The 21,603-nt window shown below is 41.2% G+C and overlaps 1 protein-coding gene across 2 annotated transcripts in view; it reads right to left on the reverse strand.

The window, feature by feature from the left end:
• Window positions 1-21,603, reverse strand: part of LOC306756505 (C-myc promoter-binding protein-like) — a 102,525-nt gene that overhangs the window by 66,575 nt on the left and 14,347 nt on the right. For both annotated transcript variants that reach the window (XM_079241250.1, XM_079241249.1), the window contains exons 2-4: window positions 17,193-17,523; window positions 10,513-10,759; window positions 832-901 (exon numbers count right to left, since the gene is read on the reverse strand). In XM_079241250.1, coding sequence (XP_079097376.1) covers window positions 832-901; window positions 10,513-10,759; window positions 17,193-17,503 — 628 coding nt within the window. In that variant the 5' untranslated portion in view covers window positions 17,504-17,523. The remainder of the gene's footprint in view (window positions 1-831; window positions 902-10,512; window positions 10,760-17,192; window positions 17,524-21,603) is intronic.

A 21,603-nucleotide genomic window follows, 5' to 3' on the forward strand; every position in this document is an offset into this window, starting at 1 on the left:
GCTGCTCTATAAATGCTGTGCACATTTCATACAAACCACATCAAACTGAAACATTTATCCACCATTACAACCTCAAAGCTTAATGCCAGCTGGATTTTTCCAGCTCTGAAGTGTTTGAACACTAACTTAATTTCTGTGCACTGACTCATCCAACGCATTAGTGAGAAGGGGATAGGATCGCTCCATTCAGTCTGCTGCGTATTCAAGACATGTACAACAACTCCTCAGCCAGACAGTCTGAGCCAAATCACAGCCACACTCCACCAGAAGGTGCAGGAAAAACAAACAAAACAAAGCCTTACAGAGTACCAACATGTTGGCAGCTTTGACCATAACATATACTACCATTTACAATACATTATTTACCATAAGTATACTGCAACAGGAAGTGGTTTTGGCATGCAGAAGCTTATCTCATCACGCCACTTTGGAGGCACCAACATGCTTAAACACGCCTAATCTTGCATGTGAGGATGGAGCAGAAGACCCTTGTGCCCTCTGCAGCTCCTTCTCCCTACAGACATCTCTAACCTCGAAACAAGCTTGAAGTGAAAACGAAAACAGACCAAACATTTAAAGCAAAAAATATTCATGACTTTGAGATAAACCACAAACCATTTTTAGCACACCTGCTCGAATTAAGTGCGGATAATAGACAGGTAACTTCAAACAATTATCTGAAATTACATTCTGGATGCTCTCATCTGTGTATCCAGTAATTCCAAGTAGTACTGAGAGAGAGAAAGTATTCACAGACACCATGTTGTCTGATGTCTCTGTGGGTTTACATCCATATCTCCATCTTTATACTTCAGGATTAGGGAGGCTTACCTGCTTTGTATGCTATTGTGTTGGTTTTGGCCACAGACTTCTTGTAACACAGATAAACGGAGGAGCCCCACTAAAAAAACAAGAGACAAATAAGAAAAATTAGTGTTGATGTGGAACCTTTTGGTGATGTGTAATCAATGTATTGTCTTTGCAGATACAATAAATGTTGCATAATTATCAGGTTTTGCTTTAACCATTAAAATTATCGCTTATATTGTCAACTATTTCCTCCTGTCAAACTTTTAATCAATCAGAAGCATAAACTGGGGATAATGTCCAATCAGGAGCTGCCAAAGATCAGCAAGTGACAAGAAAGTTTTGTGTCAGTCAGAAAAGAAGAAAAATAAACCATCCTGTGAAGGTGGAATTGAGCAAAGAAGACATTTGATGCATGGTAGCACCAAAACTGAGTTGAACTTGGCTTTGTGAGGACAGCAGGTAAAAAGTAGCATCCCTGCTGATCTGTACATTATTTCTACAAAGTACTGTTAGCTTTTATTAAAGTATTGATGTCTTGGATACCCCCATAAATCTGACAACTGAGTCTGTCCTGATAAAATGTTTTAATGTTGACTGTACTTCAAATTGTTAAAGTTTTCCCATGCAGTTTCACATAAAAAAAAGGGGGAAAAAATGACTTGCTTTTGGAAGAGTTAAGAGATTGCATAACTTAAAGATTCATTAACATAAACAGACCACCAAAGCCTCATTAAAACACCTTTCACATAACAGGGGTGGAGTTTGCAGCATCTGACCAGTTGCAGACCCTTTAGAAACCCTGCAGAGCGGCTACTTTACCACAGAAGGCTGAATCTTTAGAAAAACTAAGAATTTAAACACACCATCCAGACCGAAAGCGACACTGTTGCCGCAGCAACAGGAAGGAAGGATTGCCGGCAGCAGACTGTGTTAATGTGTAAATCCAAGTGATTATAGACTATTAATTCGTAACAGACTACTATGATCACTTTGTTCCAGCTGTTTCAGGCAGAGCTTCCTCAGTAAACTTGCTTCATAGTACAGAAAACTCAGAGTTAACCTGAAGTTACCTGGATAAGAGAAAGCCTAGCTTCATCATGCAGGCCTCAGGTCTGCCCTTGTTGTTGTGTTTACCTGTGTAAACAGGGGACGAGTCTGAAAGTGACAGACGTCCATGTTTACAAGGATTCACTTTGCTTTCCCAAGAAATTTTCTCTCTGCAGCTCATTTTCAAAACTTTGAAGCCCACCCACCCACAACTTCTGAGTTCTGCTCTCAACATCACCGCGTAAACGTCACCTAGGCAACCCAGAGTTCTCCCAGCTATTTTTCACCTGCTGAAGTAATAATTTCCTTTCCTGCCCGATGTGGTTCAGGACTGATCAGAAAAAACGGACTTTTCTCAGTGTAGACAAACCTGATATTACAAATAAATAAATGCATAAATATAGATTTAACTGACTTGAATTACTTGCACTTTGCAGTCAAGTATCACCCAACACTTAACCCCCATAACTTACTCACCATGCTGCTGAACTGCCCTCTCGGTCTTCCGCCTCAGGAAACATGAGGTGCTTACTCAACCAGCGAAGCTTTGCAGCATGTTTACATGCAGCTTATCTGGAAGTCTCTTTCCACACTACTAATAGCAAAATTTAAAACTGCATTTGCTTACTAAAGAGTGTTTTTGCTTTTATTGAAACCAGATAAATGAAGGGTTGGCCAGAAATGGAGACACACAGAGAGATGGGGACACTTTTCCACAGCTAAATCTGAGTAAGGGACTGAACAAATATACGACCAATATCTCAAACATCAAACCCATCAGGATTTAAGACAAAGAAGCGTGACGCAAAGTTCACTGACCTGCACTTGGAACAAGTTTTAAGAGTGAAAACCAAAAGCCGTACAGAAAATCAGGAATGACTGAGTAATTAAGAGGTCAAATTGAGAAAAGCTCTCTGCTGAGACAGAAGAGAATTACACAGGATAAGCACAGATCATTTCCATTTATCATTTTACAAAATACATACTTAAGTTTTATCCAGCTTTCTGCTCATGTCTATCCACTTTCCACCATGTTCCAAAGGGAAATACTACATAATATTCTCTATCAAACACATCAAATACATTAACTTTTCATGACAAGATCTTAGACAATTCCACGTTGGGCTGTTTTTGTTTTATTTTTTCATATTAATGCAATAAGACTTAAATTAAAAACACTTTTATCTCCGAACCTCCTGTGTGATTCATTTATATAACTGTTTGAGGCCCAAGGAGGGATAGTTATCCAACATCACTTGAGAAGGACAAGCTTTAGGATATTTAATTAATTATTTAACACTCCTTCAGATTTATCATGACCAGAATTTCAGTACTGAACCGAGCCAACTACAAGCAAAGTATTTTAAACTCTCTGTGTTCAGCCAGTAGAACTGCTTACATACTAATCCTGACTCAGGCTGTATCCTAGAAAATACGGGACTGTCATGTTATTACTGGGTCCAGCAGATGGAAAGCAGCCATTTTTTACTTTCATAGTCACTGCCAGCGGAGTATAAATCATACGTCTAAAAATCAATACGCACAATCCTGTGCAAGTCTTCAGCCACTCCTAAACTCCTTGTTTTCTTTTAAAGTGACAGAATTCCTCTGAATATGTAAAGTTGTGTTCAGCAGAAGTTCCTCAGGATTTCTGCAGATCTTCCAAATGGTTTTTATTTCCCTGTTTTTCAGTCCCATTCCTGCATCTGACCATTTCCAGACAAACAATAACTGAAATTGATAACCTGAAGAAACAGGAAAAAAGAAGATATTAAGATCCAGTTACTACCGAACACACAGGTTCCGACTGATGTACCTTATCTCAGTCGATCCTGTTGGCTAAAGCCTTACAAGAAGTGGTCTCCATGGAAACATAGCTTAGAAACGGGGAGAAAAAGTCACATGACACAAGAACGGGCTCAAAATGTGTCACGACAATTAAAAAAGAAGCCATGACTTATTGAATGGCTGCGCAGACCGCCACCATCTACTCCGCTCCATATTTCTATGTCTCTATTCAATTCAATTCAATTCAATTCAATACTTTATTAGGTCCCCGTAGGGCAATTTGTGTGCAGCCAGTAGCATAAAAGTGCAATCAGTCAACAACAACAAACAATAAAAATAATAAAATAATAAAAGGCAAGTTAAATAACAGTGGAAACACGGTAAGATGCGATCACAGCACATGAAGCGACGCCAAAAGTAGCAAATTAACAACTATGATTCATTTAAAAATCCAATGGCTCTTGGGATGAAGGAGTTTCTGACTCTATTGGTTTTAAACTTAGGCACGCAATATCTCCTGCCTGAGCGCAATGGCTGAAACTGCCTGTGCAGAGGATGGGCAGGATCTGCAAGGATTTTCTTTGCCTTGCATACAGCCCTGCATTTGTAAAGATCCCACAAATCACTTAAATGACAGCCAGTAATTTTACTGCACTCTTTAACTATGCTTTGTAAGCGGTTTCGATTTTTAAGATTTAACATGCCAAACCAGTAAAGAAAAGCAAAGGTAAGAGTTGACTCCACAAAACAGGAATAAAACATTTTCATAAAAACATTGTCGACGTTAAAAAATCTCAATTTACGAAGGAAGTGCATTTTCTGGTGAGCTTTACTACAGACAGCATCAACCTGGGTGTCGAATGTTAATTTACTGTCCAGTACTGTTCCCAAGTACTTGTACTGATGCACCACCTCAACTACCTGTCCATTTATCAGGGCAGGAGGGAGGGCAGGAGTGGATTTCCTAAAATCTATCAACAATTCTTTTGTCTTTGACACATTTATGTGCAGGAAAGAAGACTGACACCACTCAAGAAAGTCAGTCAAGACAGGGCCATGATCAAGAACATCACCAGAGACCAGAGAAACTATGACAGAATCATCAGCAAACTTAATGACATGGCGGTTCTCATGGAGGCTTTGGCACATATTTGTGTACAATACAAACAACAAGGGAGACAAAATGCAACCCTGGGGTGCACCAGTGGAGGAAACCAGAGAGTCAGACAGAATGCTGTTGACTCTACCTTGCTGAGTCCTGCATGTTAGAAAGTCAATTAGCCATAGAATCAAAGTTCCATCCACATTCATATATTTAAGTCTCTCTGCCAGTAGATGTGGCTGAATTGAGTTGAAGGCTGAGGAAAAGTCAATGAAGAGCAGCCGCACTAACGTCCTTGCACCTTCGAGATGACTGAGTGTCAAATTTAGGAGGGTAGCGATTGCATCATCTACTCCTCTACCTGGCCGATAAGCAAATTGGAATGGGTCAAGGATTGGATTGACACAACTCAGCAATTCAGACTTAACTACTTTTTCAAGGGCTTTCATGACCAGAGATGTAAGCGCGATGGGCCTGAAATCATTAAGTTCTTTAGGTGACTTGACTTTTGAAACAGGAACGATGACGGATTTTTTCCACAGGGCAGGTATCTGACAGAGCTCAAGAGATTTTGAAAAGATATAACAAAAGATGTCTGCCACTTGCTCCGCACAGTTTTTTAGGACCCGTCCCCCAATACCGTCAGGGCCAGGGCTCTTCCTCTCCTTTACTCCTTTAAAGAGTTTTACAACCATAACTCGATCGACATGGACAGTGCTTTTTGGCTCAGTTACACTGTTCTTCAAAACTGTCAATTCATCACTGAAATCATGAATATCAAACCGATTGTAAAATGAATTAAGTTTGTTAGCAAAGCTAAAGTCAGATCCATTATTTACTCCAGTGCTGATAGGATTCTTATTAGAACCCCTCCCCATCATGGTTTTCACACCGTCCCAAGCAGAGCGAGAATGTCCTGAAGTAAACAGGCTTTGCACTTTATTTTTATAATTAATTTAGGCAATCTTTATATTCCTTTTCACCTGCTTCTGAAGTTCATTGTACAAAAACAGGTTCCCAGCATCAAAACTCCTATTCCTCTCTATTATTGAATCTCTGACTTCTTTAGAGAACCACTGCTTATTATTGGGGAAATTGAAACAATATTTGTGGGGAATGGCCAAATCCTCACAAAACCTTATGTAGTCAGACACAGTTTCAGTTAATTCATCTAAATCTTCACAAGCATCTTTGAAAATGTCCCAGTCGGTACAGCTGAGGCACTCCTGGAGACACTGGGTGGAGTCATCAGACCATATAGGAACAAGGCGGCGCTCAGGTTTGCTCCTTTTAAGGATTGGCCTATAGTAAGGCATCAAGTAGATGACGTTATGATCGGACGTACCAAGTGGCGCTCGGCGGAGGGATCTATATGCCCCTTTAATCGAGCCGAAACATAGGTCAAGACATTTCATGCGTCGTGTAGGGCAAGTTACATATTGCTCAAAGCCACAAAGTGATTTTGCTGGGTTACAATGATTAAAATCACCCATTACAAGATTGGGCGCTTCAGGGGAGATCCTCTGGAACCTCCGCACAATGTTTGAGATCGTCCGAGTGGCTACGTCAGCGTCGGCCCTCGGGTGGATGTAAACAAGAGTCACAAACAGCTGGGGAAACTCACGTGGCAGGTAATATGGGCGCAAAGAGATGGATAAAAGTTCAACATCTGGAGTGCACAGCGACTCCCGCACCACTATAGTCTTGCACCAACTTTTATTGACGTACAGACAGACGCCGCCTCCGAGTGACTTACCGGTCACCCCGGGGTCTCGGTCTAATCTAAGCGGCGCTCCAAACCCAGCAAGCTCCAACTCATCGTCGGCATCGTGAGCCTTAAGCCACGTTTCCGTAAGGGCAATAAGGCAAGAGCTTTTGTATTCCTCGAGGAACTGGACATTAGCTCTGAGCTCGTCGATTTTCCCTCGCAATGACTGGATATTGGACAGCGTGACGGTGGGAAGGGGGATACGGCGATGGCCTTCCCTCTTCAGCCTCTGCCGGACTCCACCTCGGCGTCCCCTCTTCCTCCAGCGGACGGGTTTATATGCAACATTCTTCCCCAAAACTGGCTTCTCACGGACAATCTCCGTTGGAAATACTGCCGATGGATCAAGTGACCCCACATTGGAGTTCTGTAATAAGAGAAGAAAATCCCGACTGTATTGGATTCCTTCTCCAACACACATGGACCACGCCAGATGAAGCAGAAAGGTAAGAACAACACAATATCCAAGTAGAAACATCTTGGCGTATGCGCTGTACTGTGTTGATGATCTCCTATACCGTGTTTACAGATGATAAAAGTTCATAAAAAGTCCATAAAAAACTTAGACGCCACAACCACTCAGCTCCACACACTCTGCTGCTGCTGCTGTCGCCATAACCAGCGCCATTACCTTACCTCTATTTACCTTATCACCATCTCCTCCAGCATCACTGTGTTTGCGCTTGCCTGAAACTGACCTCGGATCTCCAAAGAAGAATTCTAAACTCTGCACTTCCTCCGGTGGATATATCGTCTAACAACCATCGTAAAGCATGCACGGCCATATGAGCGCAGTAATCATAGCAATGAAACTCATTAGAAACAAGCCCTGTTTCCTCCACAGAGCGCGGCTCAAAACAGGACAGGTCGTTTTCTTGGTTTTTTTCAGGCACAAAAACTTGGAAAGGTTCCACAAAATCTGATCTGAGCCATCCTTCTTCCATTCAAGTCCCACTCTTATGAAACCAAAACATTGAACATGACCAGAGGCGGCAATTCCTGGTCCAGAAAGTAAAAGTCCAGTCCGGCAGCTGTTCCAACCAGTCATCAAACCAGCTGAATTTAATGAGCAGAGATTATTTGCCAGGTAAACGAGGCTGTTAGTGAAAACACCTGTTCTAAATGTACAGGTAGATCTAAAAACATGGCAGGACTTTTACTTTGTGGACCAGGAATTTCCACCTCTGAACATGACACAGTGAAATCCACTGATTGGCCCAAAGAATCTCCACTTCTTCTGCAACTCAGCACTAAGAACACATTGTTTAGATATACTATAGAGTGTTTATTGTTTAAAGCTTGCCCTGTGTTTCTGTGTTGCGTTCTTTTTTATTATGATTCAAGGAAGGCATCAAGCCGCTATGGCGTCACAATGCCAGCGCATCCATCACCGTTACAGAAACCATGCCATCCTGACCTGAACGCCTTGCTGGAAAAATGTCTTTATACACGCTCTGTTTTTACCCTAATATGCTTCATTTCCTTTCATGCTTGCACAAGCTTCCAGAAATTACTGCAACTCTCCAGTTTTCCTGGCAGTACATGAATAAGTAAAGTGTGGCTCAAGACATTTTGCTGTTTCATTCCTCCAAAAAGCTACACCAAAGCAAACTCCTGACTGCATCCTGGGATTTACTGTAGTGATTAAAACCTCATTTAGAGAGAAGCGAGGATACATGTGATAAACATATAGCGAGTCGCTATGAGAAAGCTAAAATATTGCTCACAGAAATTCCCTGAAATGATCCTTGCTGCTCCTGCATTAGTTAGACTGAAATATTGGTGTTGCAAAATCCCGGTTTCATATTCGTCTTGAGGTACTAAAGGTCTCTGTAGTTTCACTAGGAGGTGTTCGGCCCGGTGCAGCTCAACACAGGAGATAAATTCTGTGTCTTACAGGGGATCACTTGCTCGAGATAGTGCCAAATGTTTACCAACGGGCACTTTTATAGTAATTTAATGTCTAGGACAAATAAAGATCAGGAGGAGGTGCACGGTGCATTAGAGTGTGTGTGCCATAGACTGTATATGAAAGATGGACGGAGCCTTTGGTGGTTAAAAGTTAAGCCTATGCGGAAATGCATAAAACTGCAGTTCCCCCTTCATCCACTAGGGGCTGCAAAACAGAGCAAATCCCCATAGACTCCCATGTTAAAAAGACCAACTTCACGGCAGAAATAAACATGTTTACAGCAGAAATAAACATGTTTACAGCCTGGTTCAAAGATCCATTTTAGGTTTAATAGGTCAGGTTTACCTTCATGACAACTGTGGGGAGAGTGAATTTTTTTTCTAACTCGCCCGTTTAAAAGTCATTTATTCTCAAAATTCAGCATATTTAGGGGCGTGTCCTTTTGATTGACAGGTACCCAATCTCCCGCTTCAAGTCAGAAGAACGTAGAACAACTGCGGTTTTTAGCCGGTTAACAACGTGACTTAGCTTTAGCCCGCTTACCTCCGTTAGCTGGTAACTCCTGTTATCTCTGGGTTAGCTCTTAGCTACAGAAAGCTCGAAGTTCGCTAGATATCAATCATCCACCATGACACTCACAGCCCCCTTCTCCGCTCCACCTCTTTGCCCATATTTGTATTTTCCAGGTGAGACGACGCACATGACGCTGCCAAGATGGCGATGGTAGGAACCGCCCACCGAGCTTCAATTCAACTCTTCAGAAACCTACGGGTGACGTCACGGAGGCTACGTCCATCTTTTTATATACAGTCTATGATGTGTGCAGAGGAAGTGGTTCACATGTGACTGGGCGTGTGCATGCATGGAAGCATGTAAAGGGCGCATACTCACCTGGGACACAGATGGGAGAGTTAAAGTGGGAGGTGGCCATAATTTTTGTTGACTACAACTCATTCAGTCATTCATCATTTTTCGTTTGTTTATCTAACTAGTTCAATACATTTATCCATCCATGTGTCGCTGTTATAGCTTGGCAAAGTGTGTAATAAATGTACCAAAACGCATGCCTGAATCTCAGCGTATGTGTCACAGAAGTTCCTTGTGCATCACACACAAGCGAACCTGAGGACCCGACCCCTCTCAGCGGCTAAAGGCGGTTTGGAAGCCGCAATATTATGCTTCCATGTTTGTGGTTGGGAAAGAAGGGAAGCGCAAGAGAAGTAAGACTTCATGAGAACATGACAGAGAAGTGGATGGAACATAAACCACTGGGCGAAAAGGAAAACAGCCACAGGAGCAAAGGCCTAAAAGCTGGAGGGACTCAAACTGTGTCTTAACAAAAAAAAAACTGGACTGAAAACAGAAAAATAACATTAGAGACGTTGGGAAGAAACTTTGAGGAAATTTTCCATAATTGGATGTTGCTGGCAGTCTGAGCACCTCACCTGGAGGCAGAAATCTCTCCTGAGGCTGGAGAACCATAACTAGAAAGCAGAGTTAAGAGTTGAAGCCAGGTCTGTTTCTAAAAGAAGCACGTCTCTCCTGAAGCACATCTTTAAAGCTGAATGTGTCAGTGTCTGATCACACCTCCGCTTTGCTTCTTCCGTTGCTCACTCGCTTCTCACATTCTAAACTAAAAAACATCTTGGAACTTGTCAGAAATTATCCGAGGAAAGTCTCGCATCGGAGTGAGGATTCAACGCTTCTGAGCGGGAACATCTTGGTTCTTTCTAGCTCCAGACAAGCTCTGACAACATGAGCCACAGTCTGCTCACTTCAAGCTGCTCAAAAGGAAAAAAAAAAAAATGGCAAATGCGGATTTGACGTTTCAGGGACGCCCAGTTCGCCTCAGGCTGCACCTTAAACCTCAGTTTCCACCATTTCCATGAATTCCCTTTGAGAACTGCACCGTCAGAGAGCAGAGCACTCAAAGTTCGTGCACGTAGTTCGTCCATTCATGTGGCACGGTACTTTAAACATCCACCTTGCTACTGTTACTGGTGCTGCTGCTGGAAATACTGGACTCTGCTGGAGAAAAAAACGTGAGGTAACAAATGAAGCAGCATTTGAGTTAATCCTGCTCACCATGCTGCTGTTCAGATTCTTGTCCACCTTGCAGAAGGTGTGCGGCGGCGTCTCCCCCTTGCTCGGGATGATGATGCAGATGTCGGTGACGGCCAGCGTGGCGTGCGGCTGGCTCTCGGGCGCTCTGCGGTAGGTGATGTAGATGCGTTGGGAGGAATTACCGCTGATGTTGGCTGGACAGCCAGTGGGGGTGGTCTGGATGAGGTGGCAGCCCTGCTTCAGTCGTTCTTTCCACTCGTACAGCACGCTGCAGGAGGAGGAAGAAGATTACACTTAGAGATGCATGGGTTACGCAGTTCTGTCACTGGAAGAAATGGACGGAAGCCCAGATGGTGGTGGAGACACAATGACAATCAAATCTCAGGACAGAGATGTGTAATCACTCTGGAGGTATAAACTTGGCTTCCAGTTCCGCAGTAAGGATCAGGATTTTTCCGTTATCAAGACAGTCTTCCTAAACCTACGTAAAGAATACGGGTGGGAAAATTGAATCAAAAAATCGGAAATCAGGATTTTTTTCTTCACAATTTTAAAATCGATTTTTTTTTTTTTGGTTTAAAAACTGATTTCTTTTTCCAATAAATAAAATGAATTCACTATAACAAAAAATTGTCATTTTATTGTTTTTTATTGATCTTTTTACTTTTCTTTTTCTTGGGAATCATAGCAGCAGAATGATGGTCTGGCTACTGGGTTGTTTCCTCCTAATTGAAATCAAGAAAAATGACGTGCAAAAAAAAAAAAAAAAAAAAAAAAAAAGGTTATATACCTTTTTTTTTTGTTTTTAATCTACAAAAAATAGCAATTTCGAAGAATTGTTAGAATCGCAATTCAAATTGAATCGGCCCCCAAAAAAAATCAGAATCGAATCGGGACAAAAGCGTATCGTCACACCCCTAATCCTCTTTCTGAGTGATGTAATAAAACTAATACATGACTTCTTATTATTTTTATGACCCACATGAAATATACAGCATGGAGGACAGTGATGAGAGCCAGCAGAACATATTTCTGCCAGTTTTAGTTTCTATTTTTTTTAAAGTTCCTTTTATTTCAAATTAAAAAAATAATAATAATCTTCATTGGCTCCCTGTTCTCTCCACGTATAAAGCTCTTAAAGTCCCCATTCAGGGCCAGTTTGCTACGGTGTGAAATGATACACTTCCACAGGCTAAAACCTAAAAAGGCACAAGAAAATCCAACATGAACCATCCACCCTTCTGTTGGAGTCCCAATCTTACTCATCCATCCCAAAGAGGTGGAGCTTGACAACAATCCACTGATAACATGTCATTTGTCATTTAAAGCCAGAAAACAAGAAGAAGGAACAAAAACTACAGGATATCCACCACTCGTGTTATTTGTTGTGCTCTTCTATATTATAATTCAATGAAAGCGCCGCACCGCTATGACATCACACTATGACACAGCAGAGGCATCCTTCGCTGTGCTGCAGATAAACTGCCTACCAGGTGAAAGTGCGGTTAGTTGTGGAAACACAACAGAGATAGCAGAGTTTACTGAACCAAACCACACTAAACCGTCCCATTCAACCCAGACCCACAGGTGGACATAGTTCCATGTTTTAAGACCATTTTCGGTCTTTGCTAGATGATGCAGACTCGGTATGGTCTGGTGTTCACTTTGGATGGGCTGCTCAGACCCTGGCCTATCGGCTGTGATGTTGTCCACACCAGACTGATGCACTGGTTGATGTTGTCCACACCAGACTGATGCACTGGTTGATGTTGTCCACACCAGACTGATGCACTGGTTTTATTTCTGCAGTGGCTGAAGCTCTGCCCCAAGCCTCGTGTTCATAAACATTCATTTGTTTTATCTGCTGGCTCTCACCCTATCTGCTATCCTTAAAAGAGCTTATCCACATGTCAGAGTTGCAGAATGGATGTGGTGGTTTGGCTGTGGGGATCCCAGGTTGGTGAAGTCGTTTTGGGACATTGATATTTACGAGGAGATATGAAGGTTACCAGCTGGGATGGAGGGGACAATCTTATATGGATGGTTCTCCTCTTACTTACGTTTACTTCTGTGAGTTTTGCTTGTTTGACTGAAAACAGTCATCTGAGTTGGAAAAGGAAAGATGGAGAAAGGAAAGGAAGAAAGAAGATGGACCGTACCAGGATAAAATTAACCTCATGTCAAATTTGAGACCAACTGCTTCTGTTATTTTCCTTTATTTTTTTTATTCCTAATCGTTTGGTTTTTTGTTGTTATTCCTTTATTCTTTGTGTTAATGTATTGATTTTCTATTTATATAACGTTAAGGGGTTAAACTGCACCACTGAACGCCAAATTGGCTTATTGATAGCCAACATTATTCTGAAACATGTTTTCAAATTATAAGTTTTGTATTTTATTACCTATGATTCCCCTTTAAAGTATCCTTCGTTTTAACACCTCAGTCTAAATAATCATTTTCATTCTGAAAGTTACATTTGCTTACACCTGTCTGTCCTCATAGTTTATGCACATGCATGTTCATGTACAATGCACCAGCAGTCATAACATATTAACCCCAGTTCAGCTTTACATAAATACTTTTGCAAAATCCACTAAGATGACAAGTACAGACAGTGGTTCTGTACCTACAGGTACAAAACAGTGGCAGTAATTTTAAACACCCCTCTTCCATTTTGCACTCATCCTGTATTATTGTTTAGAGTGACCTGAGCTGCCGTCTCGTTGCACCAAATGAGGCTGAAAAGAGCGCAGATTTGAAAGTGGTCATCTGTGAGATTTTATATTTGCTCTGCATTTCATTATGGTGCTCATTACGGTGATGATTCAGATGTGCTCATCTTATTCATCCCTGCCACCAGAGCAGTGCAGATGCCATCATCCTTTATTGACTCGGTAGAATTTTAAACTGCCTTTTGTGTTTGGTAAATTAGACCCTGAACGAACCCTGCCAAACTGCTGGTTGTGTAAGGAGGTCAAAGGTTTGTGCAGCACTTTCACAAGCCGGCTTTTCGTTTTATCCGGGGTTAATCCCCGCTTCAACAAAATAACTTCATAAAACAATGAAAGAGTTAGGAAATTACACCCACTGATCACTGTATTCCTTATTCCCAAGTTAAAACTGTGGGTGTAATTTAAAACAAGGATGATTTGGTTCATTTAGCCAGATCCAGGCTATGGTAGTGGGCATGCTGACATCACTGGAGAAAATATCTGGGGGTGTTTAGTCAGAAAAATGTACTAATATTCTTAATTCAATGAGTAATTTCCCACAAATCAAAAGGTTTGCTGTGACTTGAATCAAGCAGAAACTAGATGTTGACCTTGCAGCGCTGAAAAAAAAAAAAAATCATTCCTTATGTGTGACTGACGGCTTCATCTGCTCACACACTACCATTCAGCTTCTCATTAGTTCATCGCTGTCAGGAAAGAGAAGCTTCTCTGAGCTTTCAGCACCCAGAAGCTGCTGATTCTGTCTGAGCAGAGCGGCTGCATCAGTGCCTGATAAGCACCGAGGCAAGAGTGAGCCTCCTCAGCATTGTCACCGCCTGCGTCTGCAAGCCACAGGTCTGCTGAGATGAAGGACTGAATTCAAAAGAAGCTGCTGAGGATGACACCTGTTAACAGGGCTTCACTTTCACTTGTCATGGCAAAGCCACAATGAGGCAGACACAAAACAGCTGCAGTGGGAAAACTGCTGTACGGGGCGGGGGGGCGTGGGGCTTCAGGCAGCGCAAAGCAAGAGCACTTCAGCTTGTCTGGATCACTTTTACCTGGGGAAAGCAGATTCTTGCAGAATTAGCCGAACTGCAATGTTTGCTGATAATCACGGTATAAAAAGTCACAACTAAGGAAAAAAAATGATGGATATTATTAACATCCCACCACATGGGAAGCTGATATGCTGCCAAAGCCAAATCAAGGGATTTATGGACTTGGTATTGGAACATCACTGTTCATAATGTTTTTAGTGCAACAGAGACTTGCATATGGGTTTTAACCAGAGACTGGGGATAAAAAGATGGGCGGAGCCTCCGTGACGTCACCCGTAGGTTTCTGAAGAGTTGAATTGCTGCTCGGTGGACGGTTCCTACCATCACCATCTTGGCAGGGGCATGCGTGTCGTCTCCACTGGAAAATACATATATGGGCAAAGAGGTGGAGCTGAGAGGGGGGCTGTGAGCGTCATGGTGGAGGATTGACATCGAGTGAACTCCAAGCTGCCTGTAGCTAAGAGCTAACCCAGAGCTAACAGGAGCTAACCAGCTAACGGAGGTAAGCGGGCTAAAGCTAAGTCATGTTATTAACCGGCTAAAAACCGCAGTTGTTCTACGTTCTTCTGACTTGAAGCGGGAGATCGGGTACCTGTCAATCAAAAGGACACGCTCCTAAATATGCCGAACTTCGAGATTAAATTACTTTTATACGGGCAAGTTAGAAAAAAATTCACTCTCCCCACAGCTGACCTGTTAAACCTAAAATGGATTTTTGAACCAGGCTGTAAACATGTTTATTTCTGCTGTAAACCTGTTTATTTCTGCTGTAAACACGTTTATTTCTGCTGTGAAGTTGGTCTTTTTAACATGGGAGTCTATGGGGATTCGCTCTGTTTTGCAGTCAGTCCCTAGTGGATGAAGGGGGAACTGCAGTTTTATGCATTTCCGCAAAGGTTTCACTTTTAACCGCTGGAGGTTGTCGCTTGGTTTTAACACACACCTGCACCTGATCATTTATTAGTCTTAGTCAATATTTTCATAAAGGACAAAGAGATTCCCTTAAAAATGTGGGTGTCTGAAACCGCCGGCGGGCCTTTAAGATCACTGTGCACACAAGAGTGGTGTACAAGTGGTCTAATGTCAAAAAACATTAAAAAGTTATGTTTTTTTTAATGAATTGATGACTGTGTATACCAATCTGAAGCCAAACTGTGTGTTATATCACAAGTAGGTGCATTTAATGCCAATAATCACAAAAGAATTACAGCATTGATGCAATTAACTTACTAATAATCTGCTGATTGATGTTTTTTAACTCAAAAACTGGTCAATGAACACACAGATTCAGTAGTCTGCATAATTTCCAATTAACTGCCCAATTTTTCCTTTCAAAAACTTCATATGTAAACAGTCTCAATGGAAATATTAAATTAGTCAGTCATCTTAGCAGTTGATTAACATCTAGCTTGGGACCAACAGAGGCTTCACGTTGACTCTAAAAGCTACAGCTAGCCAACTAGATAAGAAGTTGCATGTTTCTGTTATGCCAGCCAGGACTGATGCATCATATAAACATGTAACACTGCTATAAATAACTTAAATATCTATAAAGAAAATGTGTGAAGCTCAAATACTGGAGTCAGTACTGTGTTTAATCAATAGGCAAAGCTTTAAAGATGTCGAGGCAAGCAGCCGCCATGCCAGACATGGATGAGTCTGGCCAGGAAATGTGGTTATTGGACCGTGTGAAGACTTTTTTCTTAATTTATAAAAAAATGCATAAAACATTAAATTTGTTTTTCTGCAGACTCACTCTAAGTTACTTTGGGTCTTCTGTCATTTGGTGTTTTAATCAAAGTGCACTGGAATAAAACGGAGAATGGCAGAAATATCTGTTCTCACAAGAAGTAAAAAATGTACAGTATTGTCTTTAAGAAGCACACAGGACTCTGCTGGGACACCTGTGCTCTTGTGTCTTGTATCTGGAGCAGTAAACTGGTCTCCTAATTGCCCAGAATACGTCACTGTTGTGTTAATGTGTGTGTGTGTGTGTGTGTGTGTGTGTGTGTGTGTGTGTGTGTGTGTGTGTGTGTGTGTGTGTGTGTGTGTGTGTGTGTGTGTGTGTGTCTGTCTGTCAGAAAAATTGCTGTTTTACTTAATTAAAAAGCACTTTTAATTAACTCCTGTACCGTGTGGCGTACTGGATAGTCATTAGAGCTAAACACATATAATTTATCCTGCTTCATTATTCACTCATATTTTTAAGCTAAAGGCTTTTTTGTTGTTTATTTAGGTGGATTGTTGTGATTTTGAATAAAATTTTAACAATCACAGGACAGAATTTATTAAAGGTCCATGTATTTATCTTAACATGAATTGCTGGAACTAACCCCCCTATACTTATGTACTAAACTAACTTATTTCACCACTTTCTCCCAATGCACTTGTTCCCCCATCTCTCTATTTATCCATGTAAGATCCTCAGTTATCGTGCATGTGATCGGCTGTATCTGCCAATCAGAAAAAAGTACCACCCCTCCTCCTTCCCTTTGGCTTGTTTGTGAACGACACATCAGCTGCATATGGAACAGTCTGCGTTTTGCAAGCCAACTTTGACTAATCACATAAACCTGGAGAATAAAAGAAAACCCATTCTGCACTGAGAGAAGTCCTCTTCTCTTTTAGCTGACGATCCAGCAGCCGGCCGGCCTTTCTGTATGCAAAGTGTTGTTTTTACTTATTCTGTCAGGAAAATGTCTGACATGTCACACTGATAATACCCAGGATGGTTGTTAGGAGGACTTTTCCTTCCAGAAAGAGTGGAAATATGGACAAAAGCAGGGACTTCCGCTTGATGCCTGCCCTCCAGCAGGACCAGTTTGACAAACATGTTCCCTTCATATATAAACATTAGCTAATTAAGTTATTTAGAAAATATTCTTAAAACACCTCAGAACCAAAAATAAACATTCTTCTGGTACTCACCCTAAGTCAGTGAGAGGCGGCTTGTCACATCCTCGCCTGTAACAAACGAAGATCTGAGGCGCCATGATGCCGCCATTGTTCAGATCAGCTGATTGGCCAGTTGGCGTCGTCTCGATACACGTGAACCCTGGAGGCACCTCCTCGCCCATCGAGCGGATCACCACCGCCACATCGGTGATGGGCGCCTTCGGCTTGGCCGTCTTGTGGCACACATCGTCAAAGTGTATCTCCTGGTCCAACGGCGTAGATGGGTCTGTCAGGCCGGCCACCACAAAGTAGTCGGCTACACGGGGGCCTTTGTCCTCCATCATTTCCCATCCCCACCAATTGCCTTCAGAAAGGAAGGAGAGAGACGTGGAGACAAGAGAGAGGGAGCGAGACAAGCGGGGAAGATTAATTTTCATTGAAGACGGAGGTACCAATCATCCTTGGTATCGTAGGAATATAAAAAATCTGACAGTTATAAATCTTATAGACAGCAGGTCAAAAGAAGGGCAAATAAAGGAAGCTTTAAAAAAAAAAAAACACGAAGAAGGGTATAAAATTACACAAACGGGAAGCGTTTATAGTTTAGGTAGTTAACAGACTGACTTTAGATGACCTGAAGGTTCAACGTCCTGGCTCAAGGACACACGTGGCCCTGCGAGGACAGAACATTACGGCTGTTTCGTGGTGAACCTTTCTCTAATTCTGCAAAGTGAAGCCACAAAGGTAAAGTCTGGCCGGCTGCACAGGTCTGAGTCTGCATCCTAAAAAGGAAGCAGTGAAGTGTTTCTCCTCTCCTCACATTCTGCTTCAATAACAGGACGGTTGTTGACTAAAATCTGAGCCTGAAAGGAGGAAAAAAAACACACACCATGGTGTTTTTTTTGATCAATGATAACAAGGGCATGATATGCAAACATAGTCGTCTAAAAAAGCCTGAGCAAGGAGGTACACAGATATTGCAAAACTTCAAAATAATAATGGCAGACCTCTTTTTAGTGAAAAATTATCAGGGGATTATCACCTTTAACTCTTCCACTTTAGCATCAGCTGCACGAGGGATTGTATCGTTAAAATGACCAAACACGACAACCAGACTGCAGAAACACATTTTCACACACGCCCAGAGGATAGCACATGCACCTTAAAAGTTCCACATTGCTTTAACCCTGCACTGCATTTGACTGCTGATTGCTTGCGGTGTCACGGTCACTGTGTCTATTTCAGGAACACAGAGGAAGCAGAACCAGTGAGGTGGAAGTCTGATTTAAAACAGCTAAATTTGCATTTGGGTCTGTTATAACAAACACTGGATTCGCTCTACTCTACCGTACACCCACCCACGCTCGTAAATATAATAAAAAACTTGATTTAATCTTAATTTTATAGAATACCAGATAACTGCCTGAAAAAAGTAAAAAATATCTGCATTTTTTTTAGGTTATAACGGATGATAGAAACAAAGAGCTTCATGTGCAGGGAAGCAAACAGCAGTGAATCTACACATCATTGTTTAAGTTTTTCAATCCAATATTCTTTTATTATTGTTTATTAAATGTCTCATATTCATGCTGTAATGATGAGATGAGTAAGTTACCTGTTAGAGTTCATTTTTAAAGTTGTTGAGATTTCATCTCCTGTTTACTACGTGTGAATGAATCTGACGTTGATGAGTCTACAACAGCTTAAAGCTGTTAAAGATGACAAATATGAGGAACATGCATTAAATATGTGATGCTGAGCTACATTTTGCCTTCTAGATTTAATCATTTGGCGCACAACTAAGAAAAATATACTGATTTAAATACTGATTACTAGTTAAAAGTTACTAAATCACACACGAAAAAGCCAACAACCACGGTGTTCAGTTTTGTTTTTTTTTTGTCAAAGAAACTTCTGGTTATTCTCCCCCTATTTTCTCAGCTATAAACTCTAAACTGACAGTAACTGTATTCATCTTTTACGTCAGACTTCTAATTTTCAGGAGTGTGGTGTTGTGAAGTCTCTCTAACTCAGGCCTGTAGGACATGATTGTGTCTCTGCGGATTAAAAGGCAACTTTATCCCCACCAGCGTTATCCTGGTGATGCAATAAAACTAAGAGCACACTGGGTTTAAAACAGCTGCAATCAGGAGGTGTGAGAAACACTGCCTCAAGACTTTTATATAAAACTATATAAAACCTTGCACAGTTGGCAAAAAGACAGGATGTAAAAGCAGTTTTATTTGTTTAAAAGCATTCCCTTGCTGGTGTCGCAGCCGGTGATGATTTCTCCAGATTTTAATGTTAAGATCCAACAGTTTTTCCTTAGTTCATGTGTGAGTAACAGAACCGGAGCAGGCCTGTGAGTCCATCCATATGCAGTAAAAGGGTGTGGGAACAGAGGGTTAATTAGAGGGGTGTGTTAGCTACACTTAACGCTTTGGCTCAGGGAGAAGGTGAAAAGGCTGCCAACTCTTGGCTGTGTGATGCCATGCAAGACTTAAGCTGCATGTAAACTATCAGGATCCCCACTAATTCACCTCCCTCTGAGAGGAAAGAGAAGTTTGTCTGCTGCAAACTTTTTCTCTCACCGACATGCAAGATGTCAGACTTTTAGTCTTTTATGTCTGATTAACTCCAATGTATGTGATTCTTCAGAGTACTCATCACATGTTTTAATACAGTTATCAAATAAAAGGGAATAAATGGCCTCCAACATCAAATTATGCAAACAAAATGTTCAACTTTCATTCATCAACAGTGACAGATTTCCTTTTTTTCATATAATTATTGGTTTCTGTGGAAAGTAAGCTGCTTTGGACACATTTGCTGTAAGAAAATCATGTTTACTGATACAATAAAATGATGTTTGCAGGGTCAATGAGCTAAGCTTACATCCACACATAGAACAATGTGCATTTCTTTCTCTGCTTGTGACTAAAGCCAGCTAGCTATTGACGGGCGGTGAGAAAAATGCTGTTTCAGTGTGTTCTGGCTCTAACTCTCAGATTACAAAATGCATCTCACCCCATCATTTCCACACTGTGGGAAACCAATGAGGAAACGAACACAGTATGCTGAGCTTATTTTATCTGCCAAGTGGTGTCTGTTAATCTGCAATTAAAGATAGAAGGTTGACCCAAACCTGTGCTCCAGCTATTCCTCACTTGGCTTCAAGGTTTCAGACCGAACTCCATCTCACTATAACCCTTAATACTAACCTCTCCCCTGTTTTGAGGTTAAGAATTTTTTTTTTTTTTTAATCAAGAGTGATCGCAGGGACTCTAGGGGCCACACATCTGCACAGAAAACCGAGTCCAAGAGTACAGTCAAAGTTCAGCTTCCTGCCTGAAGCACAGAAAAGGCTTGTGCATGTTCCTGAGACACACTGGTGTCAGAAGTGTTTACAAAGCAACTCTGCAAAATAGAAAATACAAGAGAAAAAGTTCAAAATTCCCTTGTTAACTAAGCTGGGACTTTTCTTTTCTGTAGTTCTAAAACATGTGAACTAACCTCTCAGCAGCCCATGTGACGGAATCTAAGCCTAAAGTCCTCTGTAAAGAGGGCTTTAAACCAAAAATAAACAACAGTGTGTAACAAAAACGAAAAACAGGGAGAGTTTTCTCAAAAGAAATCACATCACTGAAATTTTAACATTTCAACAAATAATATCATTGAAATTTCTTTCAGGGTTACATAAAGCATTTTTCATTTATCCATTTCATCATTTACGATTGACAACATTTTTATTTCCAACAACAGAAGCAGGAGAAGGAGCGCAACCTGACAGAGGCTTCAGTAAATTCCTTGGCTGACACTGATCATCACTAAAACAAGGAGCATTACTCTTTATTTTATTGCCATTTTTTATTTATTTCAATAACAGCATTTTCCATTTTGTAGAAATGCAACACTGCCATGAAGGGTTTTTGTTCCAACAATGGTCTTTAGTGTTTAATGTGGTTTTTCAAGCAAAACTGCATAACTTTACAACCTTAAACTTCTGTGTTTCTAACTCATTTTGATGGCACACTAACATGTATTATGTTCAGTGGAGCATCACTGGCCTGCAGAGTCCTGAGAAACCACACTCCACATCATTTTTCCAGCCTGGATACAAGCTTTAAGCCAACTGGAAATCAACACAGAGGTTGTTTTGGCTGATTTAAAAACAACCAAAAAGGTTAGATTTGTCATTCAGAAGAATATGACAGAAAATTCTTTGTAAAAACCAAAAAACACATAAGACAAAAATCAAAAACAGACATAGAAGACGCACAAACACAGCTACAACTCTTTTGGGGATATAAAGTAAACAAGTGCAAAAAAAAAGACCATGAAAAACAACAAAAGACCATCTTAAACCACTGGAAAGATCTTCATAAAACCTGATCATGAATAAAATCAGATGTGAGAAGGACAAAGAAGAAGTCAAACTCTAATA

The sequence above is a fragment of the Telmatherina bonti genome, assembly GCF_933228915.1.
Source record: "Telmatherina bonti genome assembly, chromosome: 1".
NCBI classification, from domain to species: domain Eukaryota; kingdom Metazoa; phylum Chordata; class Actinopteri; order Atheriniformes; family Telmatherinidae; genus Telmatherina; species Telmatherina bonti.